This window comes from Aquila chrysaetos, chromosome 18, assembly GCF_900496995.4.
Source record: "Aquila chrysaetos chrysaetos chromosome 18, bAquChr1.4, whole genome shotgun sequence".
NCBI classification, from domain to species: Eukaryota; Metazoa; Chordata; class Aves; order Accipitriformes; family Accipitridae; genus Aquila; species Aquila chrysaetos.
This window is the reverse complement of record NC_044021.1, coordinates 28,468,601-28,489,811: the sequence shown is the minus strand read 5'-3', so window position 1 is coordinate 28,489,811 and position 21,211 is coordinate 28,468,601. Positions and strand designations below refer to the sequence as shown.

The 21,211-nt window shown below is 39.3% G+C and overlaps 1 protein-coding gene across 5 annotated transcripts in view; it reads left to right on the top strand.

Moving 5' to 3' along the window:
* Window positions 1–19,816, top strand: part of RAMP3 (receptor activity modifying protein 3) — a 56,238-nt gene extending 36,422 nt beyond the window's left edge. For all 5 annotated transcript variants that reach the window (XM_030042120.2, XM_041118356.1, XM_030042123.2 and 2 more), the window contains one exon: window positions 18,286–19,816. In XM_030042120.2, the coding sequence (XP_029897980.1) occupies window positions 18,286–18,541 (256 nt within the window). In that variant the 3' untranslated portion in view covers window positions 18,542–19,816. The remainder of the gene's footprint in view (window positions 1–18,285) is intronic.
* Window positions 19,817–21,211: the final 1,395 nt, after the last annotated feature.

Sequence of the window (21,211 nt, the reverse complement as noted above, 5' to 3'; positions counted from 1 at the left end):
TGACAAATAAGCCGTTATTTGTAGCAAACTTTACAAGGTGAATGAACAAAGTGACTGATGTGTTTGGGAGAAAGTAGGATTGTGTCAACAGATGACTGATGATAGTGACTTACCTGAATACCTGCATGCATCAAGAGCATTTGCACTCAGGCTGACTGGAGGGAAGATTGTGCAAACCAATGGTGACTCTGAGGGTAATGCTTTTGGGAAGTTGAGCTTAGGTAGATACAAGGATAGCATATTCATTGCATGTTTCTCCATCACTGACAGTGGCATGCTTGCTTTTTTTATGATGCTTTTTTTTGCTACACAGAACAGGTGTGGGATTCATCTGTCCAATGTACTAGTTGTCCTGGACTCCCTTCCTAGTCGGTGGAAACTTAAGGAAGGTGTCTTAAAAGATGTCATATACATCATACCCTACAATTATTCCAGTGTCTCCACTGACTATAAAGGCAGCCTAATTTCTAAGCATGCAGAAGTTTGCTTTGAAATCTAACCTGACAAGAAAGAGTGGGAATGCACCTTCAGATGATGTTATTAGCTTCTCAGGGCTCTCATTTCTGTCATGCTTGGCCTTTGAAGGAGGATATGTGCTAGAAAATGTTAATGGTTTTCTTAATGAGACTGAAGAGAGAGGCAAAGCTGATGGGAAAGAAAAAAATACCAGACCTTAGTCTGGTTTTGCCTTTGCCTTGACATATTGTGAAATAATTTGAATTGAATAGAGAAATAGCTCATTGTAATAGAGAAAAAGCAGATGAGGCAGCAGAGATTGTGCAACTGTGATTGTCAGCACTGAGAAGTATTTACTAGAAATCAAAAGATGGTCTGATCATTTGGGTCTGAATTTTGGAGTACTTCCTGCTTCCCTTCACATGTTCTAGTACAAGGATTAAAATTTTAGATGTAAAATTTTAAATACTGATGAGTATAGCAACACAAAAACATTTGATGTGTTTGAATGCTTGCCCTAGAAACATGCTGACTCCTTTCATGAGAGGCCCAAGAAGATGAAGGGCTTTCACTAGTTGACCAACTTGACAAAAAGTTTGAAACTTGATCCATAAGTAAGAGCTTTTGAAGTTTGCATTTAACTTACATAGACACGAGCCTGATTTGTTTGACTGTAAGGGATAGGTATGTAATGAATTGTGCTACTTGTAGTCAACTGATGTCACTTGACAGGTATGTGTGTGGTCTGGTGGAGAGTACACGTCTGCAAAGGCAGAGTGTTCCCTAGTATGTTGTCTGGCCAGTTGTATTGTTACCTAGGAGATATTTTAATTGTACAGCTGGCAGGAATTGTCGCACATTAACCATGTTAATTTCAGAATCATACCTAATTTTCTTTTGCCTTTCCTCCATTTTCCAGTTCTTGTACTTAAAATACAAGGTGTCTTGTGGATATATGTCTTTGTAAAGTTAAAAACAATTTTCTAAAGAAAATGCTCTCAATTCAGATACCACTTTAAACCAGAGGGGAAAATTTATCTGAAAGATATCATGGGTTGTTGTGGGTTAAGCCTGGTGGGCAGCTCAGCACGACACAGCTGCTCGCTCACTTCTCCTTCCCTGCACCCCAGTGGGGCAGGGAAAGAGGAAAGGAAGAATAAAAGCAAGAAAACTTGGGGGTCAAGGTAAAAGAAATAAAAAAATTAAATTCTTTGAAAAGTGAAGGGTAAGTGGAAAAAGAGAGAAGACAAAACAAGTGATGCAAAGGCAATCACTCACCACTTCCCCTGGGTAGACCAATGCCCACCCAGTTCCCAAGCAAAAGGGTGGCTAACCCCCCTAAAAACCTCTTTTCCCTTGTATTTCTGAGCATGATGTTATATGGTATGGAATATCTCTTTGGTTAGGTCGGGTCATCTACCCAGTTTTGTCCCCTGCCAGCCTATTACACACCCACCAATCTATTCAGTGCGGGGGCAGAGTGAGAAACAGAGAAGGCCTTGATGCTGTGCAAACACTGGTCAGCAAAAGCTAGAGTATTAGTGTGTTATCAGTACTGTTTTGGTCAAAATTCTAAAACAGCACCATATGAGCTGCTATGAAGAAAATTATCTCTGTCCTAGTCAGACCTAGTACAATCTCTACCCCATATTCTAAACCATTTATGTCCTGCTCAAGAAATACACTATCCAATACATCCTCATTAACCACCAGACCCCTTCCTGTCCTTTGATTTATACACAGATTTCATTCCCTTAGTCTATGGGTCATCCCTGTGAAATGTCCCTAACATGTCCACAGAGTTCATTTAGTCCATGAGTTCTCTCTCTTATGGTGGTCACTCTGAACCAGAGAGGCATGTTGTGTTGAGTTACTGGATGTCAAAATCAGCTCAGGTTAGGTCACTACTGCACTTGTTCAGCTTTTGCAAAGCTCTTTCTCTGTTGCTTTAGGTGATTCCTGCTGTGGTTCCTCCTAAAATGTACAGCTGAAATCATGGGTTATTTTCCCGCAAGGTTAAATGTCCTTGAGGTACACATTGGATTTCCCCATCCTCCTGCATTACCTACCAAGTGTACTGGGTCCTGGAGCAAAAGCAGTCCCATGAACAGGTTTGCCTTTTCCCAAGGGAGAAGCAAGCCATGCTGTCTTTCCCAGCCAGTTCCCCACATGCATTACAGGGACCTTATCTCCTTCTACAATGTGCAGAGGTTTTGTTCAGGCCAGCCCAGATCAGTTAGCTGATCCTCTGGTATTAACTAGCCAAGTGGCTTCTGCTAAATTTGCATCCTGCTCCCCATATGTCACAGCTCCCATCTCTTTCAGTATGGTCTTTGACAGTCCACTGTATCTTTCAGTCTTTCTGGTGGCTGGTGTATGATAGGGAATGTGGTACACCCAATCAGCACCATGTTCCTTGGCCCAGATACTAATGAGGTTGTTTTGGAAATGAGTCCCCTTATCTGACTCAATTCTTTCTGGGGTACTGTGTTGCCACATAACTTGCTTTTCAAGGCCCAGGATGGGGTTTTGGGCAGTGGTTTGAGTTATAGGGTATGTTTCCAACCATCCAGTTTTTACTTCTACTATGGTAAGCAGATGATGGTTGCCTTGGCAAGTTTGTGGCAGTGTGATATAATCAATCTGCGAGGTCTCCCCTTACTGATATTGTAGCCACCACCCTTTATACCAGAGAGGCTTTACTCCTGTGGCTCTGTCCTAGTTTCAGCTTGATTACAGTGCATGTTTCACATTCATGAATAACCTGTGCAATGGCTTCAGTGGTTAGGTCCACCCCTCAATCTCGAGCCCAAATGTATGTTGCATCTCTCCCTGGATGTCCTCATGTTACCTGGGACCATCGAGGTGTAAAGAGTTCACTCATGTTCCCAGCATCAGAGCAACCAGGTAGAAATTCACTCACCTGGCTGATGGGTGAAATCTTTTTGCCTGTCTCAGAGCTTGGTCATGGATAGGGACAAGATAGTTTGGGGCTCTTTTATGATTTCTATCTCTTTCCTCTCCTGTACTGCTGCAGAATAGGCTGCCTTTTCTGATTCTTCCTCTCTCCCCCTCTCAGGATGAGCTTCTTCTCCTCTTACTAACCGAGTTGACCTCTGCTTCCACTGTTTCTACTTGACTACAGGAGCAACTGTAATAGTTGAGGGTTAGGTCTCTGGTTTAGTCTCAGTACCTCTTTGTGTGGCCTCAGAGCAAGAGACCCTCTTCTCCATCCTTGGTTGTGTGGCCTCAGAGCAGGAGACCTTGCCCCTTTGAGGGTGCTGGACAGCAGCTTGATAGACATGGGCCAGGCCCCAACACAGCTTTAGAAGTTGCTGTGTTACATAGAAAGTGTTGCCAAGCTTGTACCCGATAAGAGGAACAAGAGACACTAAGGAGTAGTGGACAAGGTATTTGATGAGCGCTGGAAACACAGGCCTTAATTCTTGACAGAGTTGTTTGGAAGCTCTATCCAAACTGCAGATATTAGGGTTTAGGATTAAGGGACTAGGCACGCTGATTAACCATTTAGCATTTCATGGGTCTTGGAAAGCAAACTAGAAAGGGGAAGATAAACAGCCATATTAAAACACCGCTTTAGAAGCAAAACCTGTGTGGTTCTGTCAAGGTGCTGATATTTATTTTTATATTATTTGTATGTCAGCATTCCAGGTGTGCATGTGAGGGCCTGAAATACAGCATTATCTTGAGGATCTAGTCAACTTTAGAAGAAAAAGAACCTTAAGTGGAGGCACCTCCTCAGCCTTTGAGGAGATATCAATACTTAGGAGGCTGCTGAAACAGGCAGTAGCTTGAGTGCCTTTGTAAAGCAACTCTTGATTTACTCTCTTTTCTCTGAAAAGAGAATTGCATCCCTTGCTTTTTGTTTAACAAAGAGTGTTGCTCCTGCTGCTGTCCCCATAGCTGCTCTGATTGTTCTGCTGCTCACAAGGCTTTTGGAAACAGTCTGGGAAATGTTCATGTGAGAGGTAGAGGTCAAAATTGGTGGCAGCCTGGGCTGCAGTGATCATGCCCTGGTGGAATTCATGATCTCGAGGAATAAGGGCCAGGTGAAGTGTAGAGTCAGGACCCTGAATTTTAGGAGAGCAAAGTTTCAGTTGTTTAAGGGATTAATGAATGGGTCCCCCTGGGAAACTGCCCTCAGGGGTAAAGGAGCAGAAGAGAGCTGGCAGCTCTTTAAGGACATTTTTCTTGGAGCACAAGAACTCTCAATTCCTATGTATAAGAAATCGGGCAAGGAAGACAGGAGACCAGCATGGCTGAGTAAGGACCTCCTGGTCAAATGGAAGCATAAGAAGGAGGTTCCACCTGTGGAACCAGGCGGTGGAACCAGGGACATGTATCCTGGGAAGAATATAGGGATGCTGCCCAGATGTGTAGGGATGCAATCAGGAAAGCTAAGGCACAGTTGGAGCTGAATTTGGCAAGGGATGCGAAGAATAAGAAGGCCTTCTACAGGCATGTTGGTGAGAAAAGGAAGATTAAAGAAAATGTACCCACCTGATAAATAAGACAGGAAAACTGGTGACAAATGACATGGACCTGTTTTGTCATTTTAATTTTAGGGGGACATTAATTATCCCCATACAAATGGAAAGAAGGTCATATAGATATGTAAGCAAAAAACCTGTTTTCTAGCAGCAGTCCTTTCAGCTTTCTGAAAGAGGTTTGGTTCGCTGGCAGAAAAGCTTTTCTTTTAAGTCTTGCCAAGCAGAAATGTGATACCTGCTCCCCAGGAAAAGTATTCGGTGGTTGGAGACTGTTAAATGTTAAGTGAGAGAACAGGCTTCTGCAGCAATTCTGTTCCCTGTAACTTGTTCTGTGTATTGGCTGTTGTAATTCCCCTTCATCAGAGATGTCTAACAAAATGGCAGCCTGTGATATAGCCTCAAATAAAATCACAATTCTATGTAGTGTCCTTGCTGCTAAACTGAAAATTTATTGCTTGCATGCACTGAAGATATTTTTTACTGATAAAATTTTCCCATTCTAGAGATGGCAAAATACAGCTAGAACATTATTTTTTTGAGAGAACTGTCCTTATGAAATATTTCTTCTCCTTAAAAACTATGTTATGTTACTCAGGTTTGGAAGTACTTAGTGCTTTTACAAAATCTAGCATTCAGACCCATTCTGCTTCAAAGTAATACTCTAATATGAATTAGTTAGGCTGATTTTTGGGGGAAGTGTGGGTTTTGTTTGTTTTTCTTAAAGAAGAATCACTGCTGAACAGTATTGAATTGCTCAGTATAATGCTCTTGTATCAAGAAAACTGTCCTCACATAGGATGTTTAATGCAATTAAATTCTCTGAGCCACTGAGGTATCTTCTGCTTTTGAACAATTTCTCCTTTCAACATGCTGTTAAGTTGTATTTTTTGTTCTCTACTGACTGTTTGCAAGCAAATACCTGTTTGTGCATGGGAAGTCCACAGCCACCTGTTACAGCATTTCAACTGGGAGGTAAAGAGCAATGCGGAGCAGGAAATAAGTGACAAGTGTAAGAGTTCATTTGAGTTTGGGGTGGTGGTATTTGACAATGCAGTGTCACCAGCTGATTTGTAAACTTGACACAACTGAGGTTTTCTACACACAGACAGTGCTTTGTGCAGTCAGAATACTCCAGGAAGGAAAACATCTATTTTGTAACAGTAAGAACTCAAAATTTAGCCTTCATGGACATTGTTCAGGGTCCTTTAGTTTTATTATCTCTGACTCTGCTTACTTGAAGATATCAAGGAACATGTCAAGCCCCCTTTCCCTCAGTTGTTAAATTCATTTACATTCAGCTTTCTTTTTCTTGAAAGAAGATGGAGGGGCTATAGAAATCTTGGAACAGTGAAGCTCAGTAATCTTGTACAAATGTTGCTATGGCATTCCTTAGACTTTCAGTGATATTGCTTTGAATATAAATGGGATAGGACTTGATCAACAAGGGCACTTACCGTAGCACTTGCTAGTCTTCATTTCCAAGTAGTGCTGAAAACACAACTCATTTTTGCAGAAGCATGAAAATATGTTTACTAAGATGTGATGTTCACTGTTTGCTACAATTCTGCAAATGAGATCACCATTCTTCAAATGAGAGCAAACAGGTTTTCTTCTCATTCATACGAATTATCGCTTTTGGAGTTGAGTAGGGACCTGAGGTTTGAGTTTCAGAAGAAAAGGAGTCTTGAGGTGGATGTGTCCACATAAAGCTGCAGCGCTAGCTGCAGTGTAATGTCAGCTCAACTGCCTGCCTTTAAAACCAGGTAGGTGGGAACAATACCAGTCCACTCCATGGGAGAATGGAGGTGAGCAAAGCTGTCTGCAAAAATGAGATACATGGGCTTGTTCTGAGGTGCGTGTAGGTAAGGCTAAACTGTTTCTAATATTCAGGCTGGCTAACTGAAAGTTACCGTGGTGTAACTGTATTGCACTGCGTTGGTTTAGTGGCTCAAGTATAAAGTGATCTACAGATTGAAATCTTTTTATTTGTGATTCATTTATCATAGGAATGAAGGTTATGGACTAATGTTGTATAATTGTAATTACAGGGAAAGTTGCTGTGTTAGAGTTACCTAAGTTCTTTCCAGGGAATGATTAGTGAGAAATTATTTTGTTGCTGCTTGGCCAGATTAATACTGTTCAGCCACTTGCCACTTTATAGTAAGTATCAAAGGTAAGAGTTCTTTGACAACATTATGTGGGCTGTTTACAGGGAGGCTTTTTTACTGCTTTCCCACTAGAACACCACCTCATTTATCTGGGTCTGGAAGTGATGATTTAAATAGCAATGAAACATTACTGTTGAGGAATTCCATTCTAGGTCTGTGGTTTAGCTGCAATTTTGTTTTTCCTGTTGCTGAATATGAGGGTTAGGATTTTTCAGTGTGTTCAGTGATTTGGCTGGAGAAGGAACACTGTTCCTACTGGAACACTACATTCTGTTAGACCTAAGTTTAGCAGAACATTGCTGCAGCTTAGCCGTAACCACTGCCACATTGGTTTGCCAGTAAAGCAGTTAATATCCATACTCATCTAGATTTTAATTTCTATTTTGAAATAGATTAATAATAGTATGATTAATATGTTTGGTTTAACAGTAGGATTAATTCTTAAAGGATTAGGGGCTAGTTCATTGCTGTAGAGTTTGATAGAAAGGAGCACATCTTTTTTTTTGCAAATTGGCAGGAGTTTTGCTGGGGACCAAAATGTTGGGGAAGGTGGTTTTGTGTGCATTTGTTTTGCTGTTGAGATTTAGTTATTCAAGAGAGTTGACTCTAAGCAGAGCCCCCAAACTGCAAACTCTGTTCATGCAGGCTTCTGTCTTTTAAGCTGCTCCCATGCATCATTTTATTTACTTTAAAGCTAGCAGCACAGTATATCTTTCCAAAAGCAAAGCTTTCCTCTGCATTGTGGGGGAAAAAAACCCAAGCCAATAGCATTTGGAGAGAGTAGAAAACAGTATCAGTTGGTAACACCCACCACTGCAGTACTTCATATAATCTTAGGACAAACAGGCTTACGAAACAGATCTTGTGAGAAGTCTGACAGATGTTTTGAAAATACAGAAGAACCTAGCTACCCATGAGCAAGTACAAAACCTGCTTTTTGCCTGTCAAGGACCATGTTCCCTTTTTTGCAGCACCTGGAGAAGTGATGAGTGGTCACAGATGAGTTGATAGTGACAAAATTCCATAGGTGACAGCAAGCCTGGTGCGCAACCATTGCCAGGAGCAAAATTTTGCCTCTCACTAGGGAGGAAACTATTATCAGGTGTCTTTCTGTGTTTAAGACTGGAATCAGTGCCCTGAGTTTATTCTGAAAGATCAGCTTCTTTAGGGCACATAAATGCTATTTGTCTCTTAAGAACATTCCTGGTTCCATCTATATAAGAACACTGAGATTTCTTTTTGTGCGGCTGAGCTGAGCAGATGTCTTGTCTATTGTTAAATGAAATTATTTATTTCCTGACTTATTCTTTTCTGCTATGAAATGTATGTTTTCCCAGACATCAAATATCTTTGATGAGGTCATCATTTTAATGAGAAACTGTGGAAGTGAGAAACAGTAGGTGCGAAAATTAAGTTTAAAGTAGTCACAAAAGTATTGAGAATTCTTAAATCTGTTTTACAGACTTACTTGCAGCATGTCTCAAAAGTATGATTTCAGTTTGTCAGGATATGCAAGTTTATGTAACATAAATTTCTTTTAGTGAGCTTTGCAGGAACTGTGCAGAACTTAAAATTGGCAAGCCATTTGTTGAATGTGGACAGGGATTTGATCTTCGGGTGAAAAATACAAACTTGATGCATTTGTAGGGGAATGAAGCAAGATGTAATGAGTCCCACCTCCATTTTGTGTCTGATTTCTAGTATTGTGGAGTGGTTCACTTGCTGTGCAATGCTCCAGAAGCTTTCTCTTCTGATAGCCCGTTATCAGGGTTCTGTTGAAGCATGTCAGGGGTCTCATCTGGCCTGTGTGCTGAGGTTTGCTTTTTGTGGAAATGAAGGGAGAGAGGAGGTGGGTAACTGTGCAGCATTCGTTTGTAACTGAGTTCCCCTTAACCTGGAAACTGTGTTGCAGTCTTCAGTAACATAAATGAAACTGGAATTTTTATCAAAGCTTGCATGAACTTTGTGGGAGCAGAGCCTCTTGGATGTGCTCAGGACTGAGGTACAGGGTGTCTTTTATACTTTAAATTAAAGATGGTAGTTCATATATTCCTTATTTGCAAATGAGCAGCTCAGGTCTGTCACTTGTGTATCTCCTTCAGGCTGTTGCGATTTTGTGTATATTCTGAGATAATTGCTCAACTGTAACTTTGCGCTTTGTTTTCTGTCCCTGAGTTCAGCATGGACAGCATTTTCCTTTCCTGACTGTATGTCAGGAAAGAGCAGAAGGAAGTTCAGGGCATCCTTCTGTTCCCCTCTGTCAGGTTCTGGCAGACCTGGTGCTCCGTTGTCCAAGTAATCCCCAAAGACAGCTTTTCTGGAGCTCCACTTTCTCTGGAAAAACAGTCCACTTTCTGGCCTGATTTCCTAAAGAATTAAGTCATATTTAGTCATGCTATGTGCATGTGTGTGTGTAGCTCCAACAGTGGAGATTTCACAAGGAGAGAGTTGTTTTCAGTAGCCCAGTTGCAAGATAAGAATCAGAGTCCTCATAAGCAGTGTAGATTGTATCTAGAGCCTGGTCCTGAGCCCAGAAGACCCAAGCTCTATTGCCAGTTCTGCTATGAACTACTCTGCTGTGGGCAAATTGTGATTCCGTATTATGGTTCTATTTTCTCATCTAGAAAACAATCAGGACATTTGTTTTCTTTGCAATTTAATGAATGAAATGTATTAGATGACACACAGGTGTTATTAGCAATATTTTTTTTTGCCTATATCCCTTAGTAAAAAATACAAACTACTAGAATGTTTGCGTCGAGAAGTCAATGTCTGAAATAGCAGTCTGGCATGCTTTTTTTGTGTTACTATCCTTTACTTAGAAATTAGTTGTTTTATTTTAGCTAGCATTTCATAGCTGCTCTCTGATTTTGAAAGCAAAACTATACAGTTATCCATGCTGGTTTTATTTGTTTATTCCTTTTTCAGTGGTATCTGGTCTCTCACTGTCACTGCAGGGATACTTGTATGCATGAGTTTTTGAGTACAGATGTTGTGAAGTGATACAGAAAATACGCCACATTTGTCTCGCTCTTTTATAGCAGAAATTGTAAAGGGAAGGCTTTCATTGCTTTGTTTAACATGCTACCTACAGTTTGAGCAGCACAGCAAACAGGATTGAGAATGAGAAACAGATACAGCTACTGTAGGCTTTATTTTAACACTTACAAGGCAATCAATCAAATAATACAGGGATTGTTGTATACTTGGGAAGTTTTTGGACACCTAAACTGGGTGCCAACTATTTGTATATGACACATATGGTCCCTATTAAGGTAGTCATTAGAGACCGTATTGTCTTTTATTACACAGTATTTTCATGAGGTTGGACAATGCTACTTTAGCCTCATTTTACAGAGGGACAAATAAGGAACAGAGATGTCTAACTGATGAGCACATGCAGATTGGGCTGGCAACACCTCTTCTTCATAAGCATCTGCAGGGCAAACCACCACAGTTCCTTGTGGTGCTCCAGCATCGTGCTGTACAGCATGATGGTTCAGAAACCAACTCATGAAGAGTGTGTATCATGGTGCTGGAGGAGGAGGAATACAGCAGAGTGTAGAAACCTTGTCATCTGTGCCAAAGTGAACTGCCCTTTCTTTTTGGTCATGTGACCTGAATTTCCAAATACTTTGGGGATGATTGTAGCTGAAATTCAACTACAGAGACTTTCCTAGTCACCAAAAGAAAAGGAAAGAAAAAGGATTTACATATACGTCCCAGGGAATTCCTGTGTGTCCAGTCATCTATTTTCTACTGACTGCAAAATAACACACATGATTTCAAGGGCTTTTAGTGACTGTCTTTAGGGATTTCACTAGTTGTAAAAATCTGTCTCTAAACAATTGCTGTAGATCTCATAAGGGCTTATGTCCCTCCAGGCCCACCCTACACACTTAAGCTCTCCTCATAAAATAAAATTAAGCACAAAATATTAAACAAACAAATATGACCCAAACAACCCTTCACACAAGACAGAAGAAAGAGGAAAAGTGGGGAAAATACATTGGAATTACTGTTATCGTCATTAGCTATAATACCATATTTTCTAAAATGAAAGGTACAATATAGTAAAAAGGTACATTTTCAATTAATCTTCTTTCTCCTCCACACCAAAGTCTGTTTAAAACTTACTGTGCTTTCTTTCAGCTTCCAGTGAATAACAAATAGCCCTTCTTTACCCCTTGCCATTCTCTCTGTTTTCCATCAAATGTCAGTGTTACTACAATAGCTGCTGCTGTTGGACCAGGGCAGAGAGCAGGCATTAGATTTCCTAAATTAGTACCGAATCCTCAGTCCTGTTTGCACTGTTACATGTTAAGCTCATTCTGAATTGAGATGGCAGGGTTGCTGCTGCAAACCTGGGGACATCTGTTTACCAAGGAACTTGTTAACAAGCAACTTTGCTATGTTGCAGGAGCTTACACAGAAATGAGCTGCGGTTGCAACTGTGGTCTCTATCAGCTGCTCTGTCATCAAAGTTGTAATTCAAGTCAACTTTAGAAACTGGGCAGTGATGATTTAAAAGCAGTGAGTCACAGATGACCCTATTCTTATGATAAAGAAATGTAAAATTTTTAGCCAGAAATGCAAAGTGTCTGATGTGTGTGTTTAACATAGCAGCTTAATATTTGTTATGTCAAACTGGTGAAGGGATTTGCCTCAACTTGGCAACTTCCAGGAGAATTCATGTTCACCACTAAAATAGCACATATTTCTTCATTGCTACTCTGAAAGCTAGCTCAAGAAGTATTTCTTTGGAGAAGTTCGGCCTTCTTCATTTTAGTCTTTGTCCCTGATGAGTTCATGATTAAGTAAGGTATTCTGACATAATTTGTTGCTCATGCAATAGCATAGTAAATGATGGTTAAGACAAACTGTATTAAAGCCACAGCTCTTGAGCCAGATCACTGCATAATGCAGAGTAACACTGCAATGTTGTAATCATCTCTAAGGAGCAAAACAAACTCTTATCTGGATGATACAGTACATGAATGAATCTTTGCAAGCCAGACATTTGCAGAGTGTTTCAGCGTTTGGATTGCAGGATGCCAGGTCCATATGCTGCTCTTGCATCCTGCATTTTCCTGTGCCCTCTGCAGTGCATTCCCTCTATCTATGTTTCTCTCTCAGCTGGAGAAGTGGGAATTTGTGAAGTGGCTGACAGCATCTGAGACCCAGTGCAGACTCTTCAGTGTATTAAGTTAATCTTTTTCCTCACATCATCACTGATGGTGATGACTACTTAGGAGGTGCAGTGTATATAAGAAGTTGGATGCATATGCTTAAGTTTTTGTGGGATTAGGATTTGCCTTCACTTACTCTTGATTTTTGTCTTATTCAAGGGAGGTATGGGACTGGCTGCTGTAGGCATGGCATAGTGATAGCTTCAGAGAATACTTCCCCTCTGAACTCATGTTCCCAATAATGGGCTGAGTTTACAACTAAATAATCATTAAAATAACCTCAGGAGTGGTAGAAGGCAAAGCCCACTTGCTAGTAGAAGCTTTTGGCTTGGTAAAATTCCAGTGCTACTAAATTTTTTATCTTTATAACAAAGTACCTGGTGTCAAGCTACATTTCCCTCCTTGTTCTATATTTGCTTAATGTAGTAGTTTTTGTTGCTTATTGGAGATGGATATTAGGTATATAAACTACTGCATACATCTACAATTGCTCTTTATATTTACATTTTCTTGCTGTATCTTTAGGAAATTAACAACAATTTAGTAATAATCGTGCATTTTAGGGTTTTCAGTTAGGTTTATTCAACCATTTTTCATTTTCCAGACAGCTGTTGATGTGAAGCCAAGGGTGGAGATCTGTAATTATTTCAAAGGACACCAGAATGTATTCATTATTTTCAACCCAAGTGAGTAAATCTGTCACAATGCCCATTATTTAGTGGCATGAGAGTAAACTATACTTTATAATGTCGTCATTAAACCAGCAAGGGTTTTTTTGACTTTTCCCCACACACACATTCATTTCTTCCCTTATGTTTTGTAATGCATTATTTTCTTCTGGCTGAATCTATATTGGAGATGCACAACAGCAGATCTGATCTGATTAGGGAGGTAGAAGTGTGTCTGTGAGAATACTCCTCTTGGCAGAAGATACGTGATTAAAGGAATGGTGAAGATACAGCCACAAATCTGTTTGAGAATGTTGAATTAAAAAGCTCAGAAATATTCCACCATATTTGTAGGATCATAGCTGATTATAAAACTAAAGCTTTCCTTTTAATGTGATGATGAAACCTCAGGAGATAATCATCTTAAGGTTTGGATCCTTATTTGAAGTTCATCGAGACTGTTACACCCTTAAATTCTATAAAATCTGGCTGCATATTGTACAAGAATAGGCTTTTTTTTTTGAGGTTGGTACTTCCTGCCTCCACTTCATCTGGAAATGCTGTAAGAAAAGCCTTTCTCTTCGTATGATATTTATATTTATTATTATTTCAGCATTTCTCATTCCAGACTGGGTGGAAGTTACAAGGATGATCATTCTTTGAACTCTAATTTAATATACGACTATGTATAAAGAAATTCCTTGGTTGAACCATCTGGGTGAAAAAAAAGAGTTTTAAAACATCTTTATTAAAATACACCACATAACTTGTAGTATCCTGGAACAGTGCCTCTAGATTCCTGTCTAGGATTGTAGAGTAGCAGAAGGAGTGAGTGTCCCTGGAGTAACTATTACCTGATTTACATCAAGACTCATTTATGCTAGAGAGAATTTTCCCCGTATTTTCTGAATACTTAGTGGACTCAAAATAACAAAAATTAACTCAAAATAACAAAAATTAACTCATAATATACATACCCTGCTGTACCCTTCCATAATTATATTACTAATCATGAAGCTGATTTATGTAACATGGAACAGTGAAAGTGCAGTGATTATTTTGGTTTTTAATTCCTGACCCCTCTCATTAAGCAATAGCAAAACATCCATGACTGCATGTGTGCAGAGTGTCTCTGGGGTGGTCTATCCATAAGTGCTGAAGAGGTGGCAAAATTCTCTTACTGGAACTGCCAGTGGGTCTACTGGCTGCAGCCAGACAAATGCCTTCAAAAATTTGTCTTCAGTAACATGACATATGGTACACATGGTACTCTGCTTTTTGAGAATTGTTGGGAATTTTTTGAAAGAATTTTTCTTTGGAAAGTGCTCATTTGTTGAAACTCTTAATGAAACAATCTATTTGTTTTCTTGGTCTCATGTAAATTTGGAGGGAGTTGTATTTTTTTTGTTTGTGAACCAATCATCTCTGCAGTTTTTCTGTGTGGGGATGTTGAGGAAGAAAGAGCAAGAATTTACCACATTCCTCCTTGGGGATGTGGGAAATTATGGATGAGATTCAAGCCCCCACTTAGACTGAGCAGTGCCCTGAGTGGTAGGCAACTGGGTACCTTGAGATGGGTGAGATGTAATACATCCAGCTGTCTATTTAAATAGTTTGAGTGGACACTCCATGAAACACTGTCCCATTAAGGCAAATGTGTGCACTAGCATTCCTGATAATAACTGCCCATTGTCCAGGTTCTTGGTTGTAGGTAATATATATAAATACATTTTCTCACGGTAAAATAACTCACAAAATAAAATTTTCCACAGTTTTTACAAAAACTAACTACACAATTGTTATTATCTGTTTTAGTGGAAACACAAAGTACGGGAGAAAAAGTGTTTGTGCTCTGAAAATGAAGTATTGTTCTAGAATATTGAAAATCATCTTTCATGACAAATGTGTTACAGCTCAGAGATTACTCCAAAATGGAATTAAGTATTTTTCATGTTCTCTGAAAGTGAGTATTTTCAATAATACACAGTATGACCAAGTAGTTTGTTCCTCAATAAAACTTCCAATGATTCTTCTGAGGATATCAGGAGAAAGCATATATTTATATGAATTTTGGTGCTCAGACTATGCTTAGTTTTTGGGTTTTGGTACTGGCCTATAGAACTGAGTTGGAACTCACAGATACATTAATTTTTCAGTCCACCGATCACAAAGCTTGTGACCTAACTGCCTGTGAATATACCTTTCCTGAGTATTTACTAACTAGGGTCTTTGTAGCTAGCCTGGAAAAGATGAAAATGTGACTCAGCACAGAGAATAATAATCTTCCCACACCTCTTTATAATCCAAGAGGTGAAGGAGCTTGTGCTACTGTACTGCTCTCCAATTACTTGTACTGGGAATAAGTAGAAAATGTCATTTCTCATTCTTTCCTTTCACAAAGTGTGTAATTTTTATGCATTTGTGTTGAAGTACCTCCAGTTAGAGGCCAGGGAGTCTTTGGGATAGTCATTTTATTGGACAGAATGAAAAGGTTTCCTACTCTAGCATTTACCATTTGAATAAAGAGAATTACATAAGGCATAAGAGAATTAAGCATAGGAGAATCAAATTGGAATTAAATATCTGTAAACCCCTACCCCCCTCTTAAAAAACCCCAACAACTTGCAAACCAATTGATCAACTACAGAACGCCCGTGCTGTAGTAATGAGGATTCAGTTATTCCCTTCTGAGACAGCTGTTACACAGTACCATGCAGAGGATTTTTTTTTTAACGTGAACTTTCTGTTGCGGTGCATAAACTCTAAATTACTAAATTACATAAATATTTAAGTGACTTGAGCTTTACTGGCAGAGATGTAATTCTCAAATAATTAAGACTTTTTCTTATCTACATTCTCACAATTGTGTGAAAAAAAAACCATTATAGTGCAAGTAGCTTTTTTTGAGACAGAGAGGGTATTAAGGGAAAATTTTAAGGAATTCAAACTATTAAGATAACATTTTTATTCTATTTTGGCTCTTAGGGATTCAGTCTTTCAAATACAATATAACTCCCTAATTATTTTTATCTGGCCTTTTGGCAACATTTAACCAGATTTTTCTAGCTATGTTGTACTTGAAATGCAAAATCAGTGGGAAATGTTTTTGTTTACACCATCTAACATGTATGAAAAATATCTACAGAATTCTTGGAAGAACACTGAACTTTCTATAGGATTTTACACCCAGGAAAAAATAAAATAAAAAAAGGTAAAAAGAAAGGTTTTATATCATTAAGTCTTTCAGTTTAGGATAGTTTTATCTGAAGTCTGCTCAGGTCACCAGGATTTATTTTTAGTTTTGTTATTCTGCATGAACAGATGGGCAAATTGAGGTGGCTGTGGCAGCGGGGAGCTGAAGCAGCCGTTGGTGGGACAAGCTTGCTCACCAGAGCGTGGCCCAGAGCAGGGCTGGAGCAGAGCCTGACACTCACTGGATCCCTGCCTGGTGTCTGTGCTAGACGGAGCACTGACCTGTCTGGGCAAGTGCATGCTATCTCTGCCGTGTCTGCATTGTAGTCTGTTGAACCCTGTAGGCATGCCTTTAGATGTATTATTCTTCAGGTCCTCTGGGACTGTCTCTCCCATATTCAGCTAGACATCTTCAGCTTCTAATTTAGTTCAAGGACACAAAGAATGGATGCTACCAGGTCACATGGAAGAATGACACTATTAAAATAACAAACAGCTAATATTTGTATTTTATTTTTAGCTTATTTCCTGTTGTTTTCCTGTGGCTGCTGACATTGTCACAAAAGCTTCCGTTCTAGTTGCTTTGCTTAAAATATACATACATTGTGCATTTATGCATCTGCATGCCAGAGCATCTGGGTGTGGACTTATCAGATTGTCCACTGTATTTGCTTATGAATAAACTGGCATCAGCTCAAACACCCTGAGAATGAGAACTGTGAGGACGTTGCAGAAGGACCTTTCTGTGAGGCTTTTTCTCTTTCTGTGAACACAGCCCTGAGAACGTAGATGCTCTGCAGCTTGTATTCTCAACCTATGTGCTTGTAGCATGGGCAGGCAGACATTTCCCCTGACAGACACGCAATAGACAATGGACTTCAGTCTTGACCCAAATAATGAATTTCTCCCCTCCACTATTTCACAGCAAATGATTGAGCCAGCATTAGTCCCCTGTGGTACTTAATGTCAGAATGAGTCATTCATCAGGAGTTACCATATTTATACATACTAAAAGGGAGGTTAGGGCCTTCAGATAATAGTGCAGGATGCCATCCCTTGAGGTGTCATGTGGTTTCTTGCTCTCTCCTTTCTATTTTTAATTTCCCTTTGAAGTCAGTTTATTGAGTCATGCGGGACTGAAAGAAAAATTTTAAAATGCAACAGACAATAATTCAGTTTCCGTATTTCTTGCCCTATTCATATACTGACCAGACACTCTTCGTCGTCTTAATTTCCGTCCTCCTCCCTCATACTCCATTCGCTTCCTGAATTTCTTTGGCTTGTGATAATACCACAAAACCCATCCAATTACTCATTTAGGCTTATTGTTTCCTTTTTTTGCTGAGGGATAGCCAAGTCTCATAAATATAAGTTACCCCTGGACAGGTAAATTTCAGCACATGCTGTGTTGAAATCAAGTGTTAGACATTACAAGGGGTTCCCAATCTTTCATGAGCATTGTGAACATGTGTAATTAGGAATGATTTTTTTTTTTTTTTTTCCCTGCGGGGCATTTGCTGGAGTTGGGGAATAAAGGTTATCAAAAGCTAACTTTCTGTGTGTTTATTTTCCCATCATCTTCTTACTGCCTGAGGGTACAACAGAACTGAAATTGTTACACAGTAATGGATGTTGTGGCTCGGTCCCAGTGTCACATCTTCATTTTTGCCACAACATCAGGTCCGATGACAGATGAGGCACAAATTATCCATATTTTGCTCAAACTGTTCTGTTCTTGGCACATTTGTGTGTATGTTTTTTTAAAGATACTGTAGATGTCTCTAGTGAGGGAATTCTAATTCTACTTAAGTGGCATTAGGAGGTCCCGGCTGTGGTAACAGCACCCAAAAGACAGGTTTTTGACCACTGTCCATCTGGGATCTCAGGATTTCACATGCAGTCTCTCAGTTGCATGAGTCAGTTCTTCTGGCTCACTATGTAGTATTTGGTACCCACAGCTTCCATGAAAGGTCCTTCAGCAGACTATCTACATGATAGACCCACTCCTGTAGATTCTATATGGCACCCTATGTAGCTTTCTCTAAGTGTAATATGCATATGTGTTCTATTTAAACTTCTCTTCATTTTCTTCTTCTCCTAGGTATTATGACAACTTTACCCAGTGCACAGAACGTGAAGCCAACAACGCGAGTTGCTTTTGGCCAAACCCCCTCGCAGAGGGCTTTATCACTGGAATTCATAAACAATTCTTTTCAAACTGTACTTCAGAAAAGGTTCACTGGGAAGATCCACCAGATGAAATTCTCATAACTCTGATCTTGATCCCAGTCATGTTGACGTGTGCCATGATAACACTGGTAGTATGGTGCAGCAAGAGAAGTGATATCCTGGTGTAAGTTGTTCCTCTGGGCTTTCTTTTTCTCCATTTCCTTCTTCCAAAAACACTGAGAAAGGACGATAACAAGAGAAACTCAAAGTTTTCAGATCTACTGAAATGGAACCTGTGAGATACTGAGACAGAGACAATGCTCCGGTGAACAAATTGCTGCCTGCTGCTGCTGCCAAAAGTCACTCCTTCTGAGCTTGGCCATTGGTGTTGCTGGTGCAAAGCTCTCTACTTCCATCAGGCCTCATTATCATGGAATTCACAGGTGGCTTCCAGAAACAGGAAAGTCCCCAGGCAAATGGACCCCTTAGCTGCAAAAAGGGCAAAGTTACTTTCCCATGGGTAAAGCTGGTTGGTGAACTAAGTTTTGCAAAACTGTATGTAAGTGTATGTACACATGGTGTAACCTTGACTGCAGGGGAGATGATATCTCTTGAGTTTTTGTGCAGGACACTTGAGGTTTTCATCTGTGAACCCTGTGACTTGTATAGAAGATCACTGGCAAAGGAACTGAACATGGATGTAACCAAGTGGCAGCTTTTCCTGGAAGCTAATCAAAAACATCATTAGCAAGAACTGGAAGTATTGTCCTGGCAAAGGAAAATTTAAGTGTCCAGTGACTATCCCCATGGGGAAATTATCATGCCACGTTATAAAATAGTTTATAAAATGCCTTTAAGCATGGCTACTTGGAATTGTATGGCTTACAAACAAACTCTGTGAAGATATACAAGTCTTATTTTACAGAGCTGGAAAACGTGGGAGGAAATTGGTTGATTATAAATATACTAAGGAGTAATGAAGAAACTTTCATATGCCAGACTCTTTATTTTTCCTCTTTTATAATTATTATTCTTGACAACTTTTGTTCACTGTATTCTCCCTGCTCTCACTTCAGTTCGTGTAAGTGATATCCTACAAATAAATATAAAAGTGTCATGTTGCTTGAGGTGCCTTTCAGAGTATAGTTTTGTACATAAATAATTCTTCATCCCGTGAAGAGTGTGGGAAGTAAAGTATGAGCATCAAAGCTTGGAACAGACTAGGAGGAAAGAGAAAAAATTCTGCTCAGAAATCTTATTCTATAAAGCTATTCCTATGTAACAGTTTAAATAAAGATCATATACCCAAAATAAAACAATAAATTTGTGCTGTAAACCTTTCTTTTCTGTCATTTCACAAAATGCCTTTCAGTTGAATGCTCTTCTATTGTAAGTGAGCAATATCTGACTCTTTGTTTTTCCATACCTTATGCACACAAATAAAATACAGGTTGAATGGCCAAGTAATGGTGTTTCATATCTCTGCTAGTTAAATTTTCTCTAAGATTCTGGCCCAGTGTTTGAGACTTAGGTCTGTGTGTATGAGAAGCGTTTCCAGGCTTGAATCAAATTAGAAGTGCCCCCTTTACTAGAATTGTTTGTATGTAGATAAAGAACACCTGTAGCTGTACTGGTTTGTTTTCACATCCTTTCACAAAGCTTGAAGGCACCGGCTTGTTTTTTCATTACCCTAATGTTTGAATGATTCTTTTTCTAAGGTGTTTCCTGTGTGTTTTTCTAAAGATACTTTTTCATTCTCTAGATGCTAGCAGAAAATTGCTCTTTGTAAAGGAATGATGACATCTGTACTGAGGATTTTGGTTTAGTTTTCTACTTGACTATTATTTTCTGCATTAAAATGTTTTGTTTCACCAAAACTAGTGGTGAATTAAAAAAACCAACCCATTCATTCGATCCGAAAGATTATTTTGTTATGCATTTTGTGTGGCCAAAACCAAATAATTTTATTTTCTGCATGGTGTTTCATTTTAATCCTCATTTTACATTAAATTTCAACAAGCTTCAAAGCAAGTTTCAAAACTTTAGTTTGGAAACCACATAGCAAAAATTTTTACTTTCTCAAAAACATGTTCATTTCAATATAATTGCCATATTTGGTGCAAATTCTTGACCAGTTCTGGCTCCTTTGAAACTGTGTTCACCTGATCAACAGGTCATCTGAGAGATATCAGCCAGCTTAATGTAATATAAACCAGATTGGCCTGGGCACTAAATGGAGAAGAAACTGTCACCTTGATGACATCATACTACTAGATATGTATTGTGGTCTTTAAACAGATGTCATGTTTAAACAGTTTCTGTTTAATTTGAAAAGTTCACACGAGATTTTATTTTCAAAGGGTCTAAGAAATGTAAGATTCAAAGAATAAAAGATAGTGGATCTTCCTTCATGTGCTGTGGGGGAGGGGGAAGGGTTCTGTCATTGCTGGGTGCTTTGGATGTGAAAATTCAATCTTTTTTTGTGTGTCTTCCCCATCCAAAGTGTAATCTTCTTCTTATATACTTGATAGAAGGGCAGAGAAGTTGAAGCAGTGCATGGGAAATGACACTGCTAATTAAATGCAGCCTCAGTAGTTAAATCTGGAGAAACATTTATAGTGTTTTTAAGGAAAAAAGCAACCACAGTGTCCAGTTCTTAACAGCTGTGTACATTAATAGGGAACCAGAATGGTAACTGTTGGATCTTTTGACATAACTTTTACTATGTGTTAGTGAGAGTTAGCGGTTATTTTCTACTGCATAGAGCTTGCTACCTTTCCCTCAAAGCCTGTTTCCATTGCCAAGAAAATCACATCTGGGACCAAGAATCTGGCTTGTTTTGTAATTGCGAATTAATT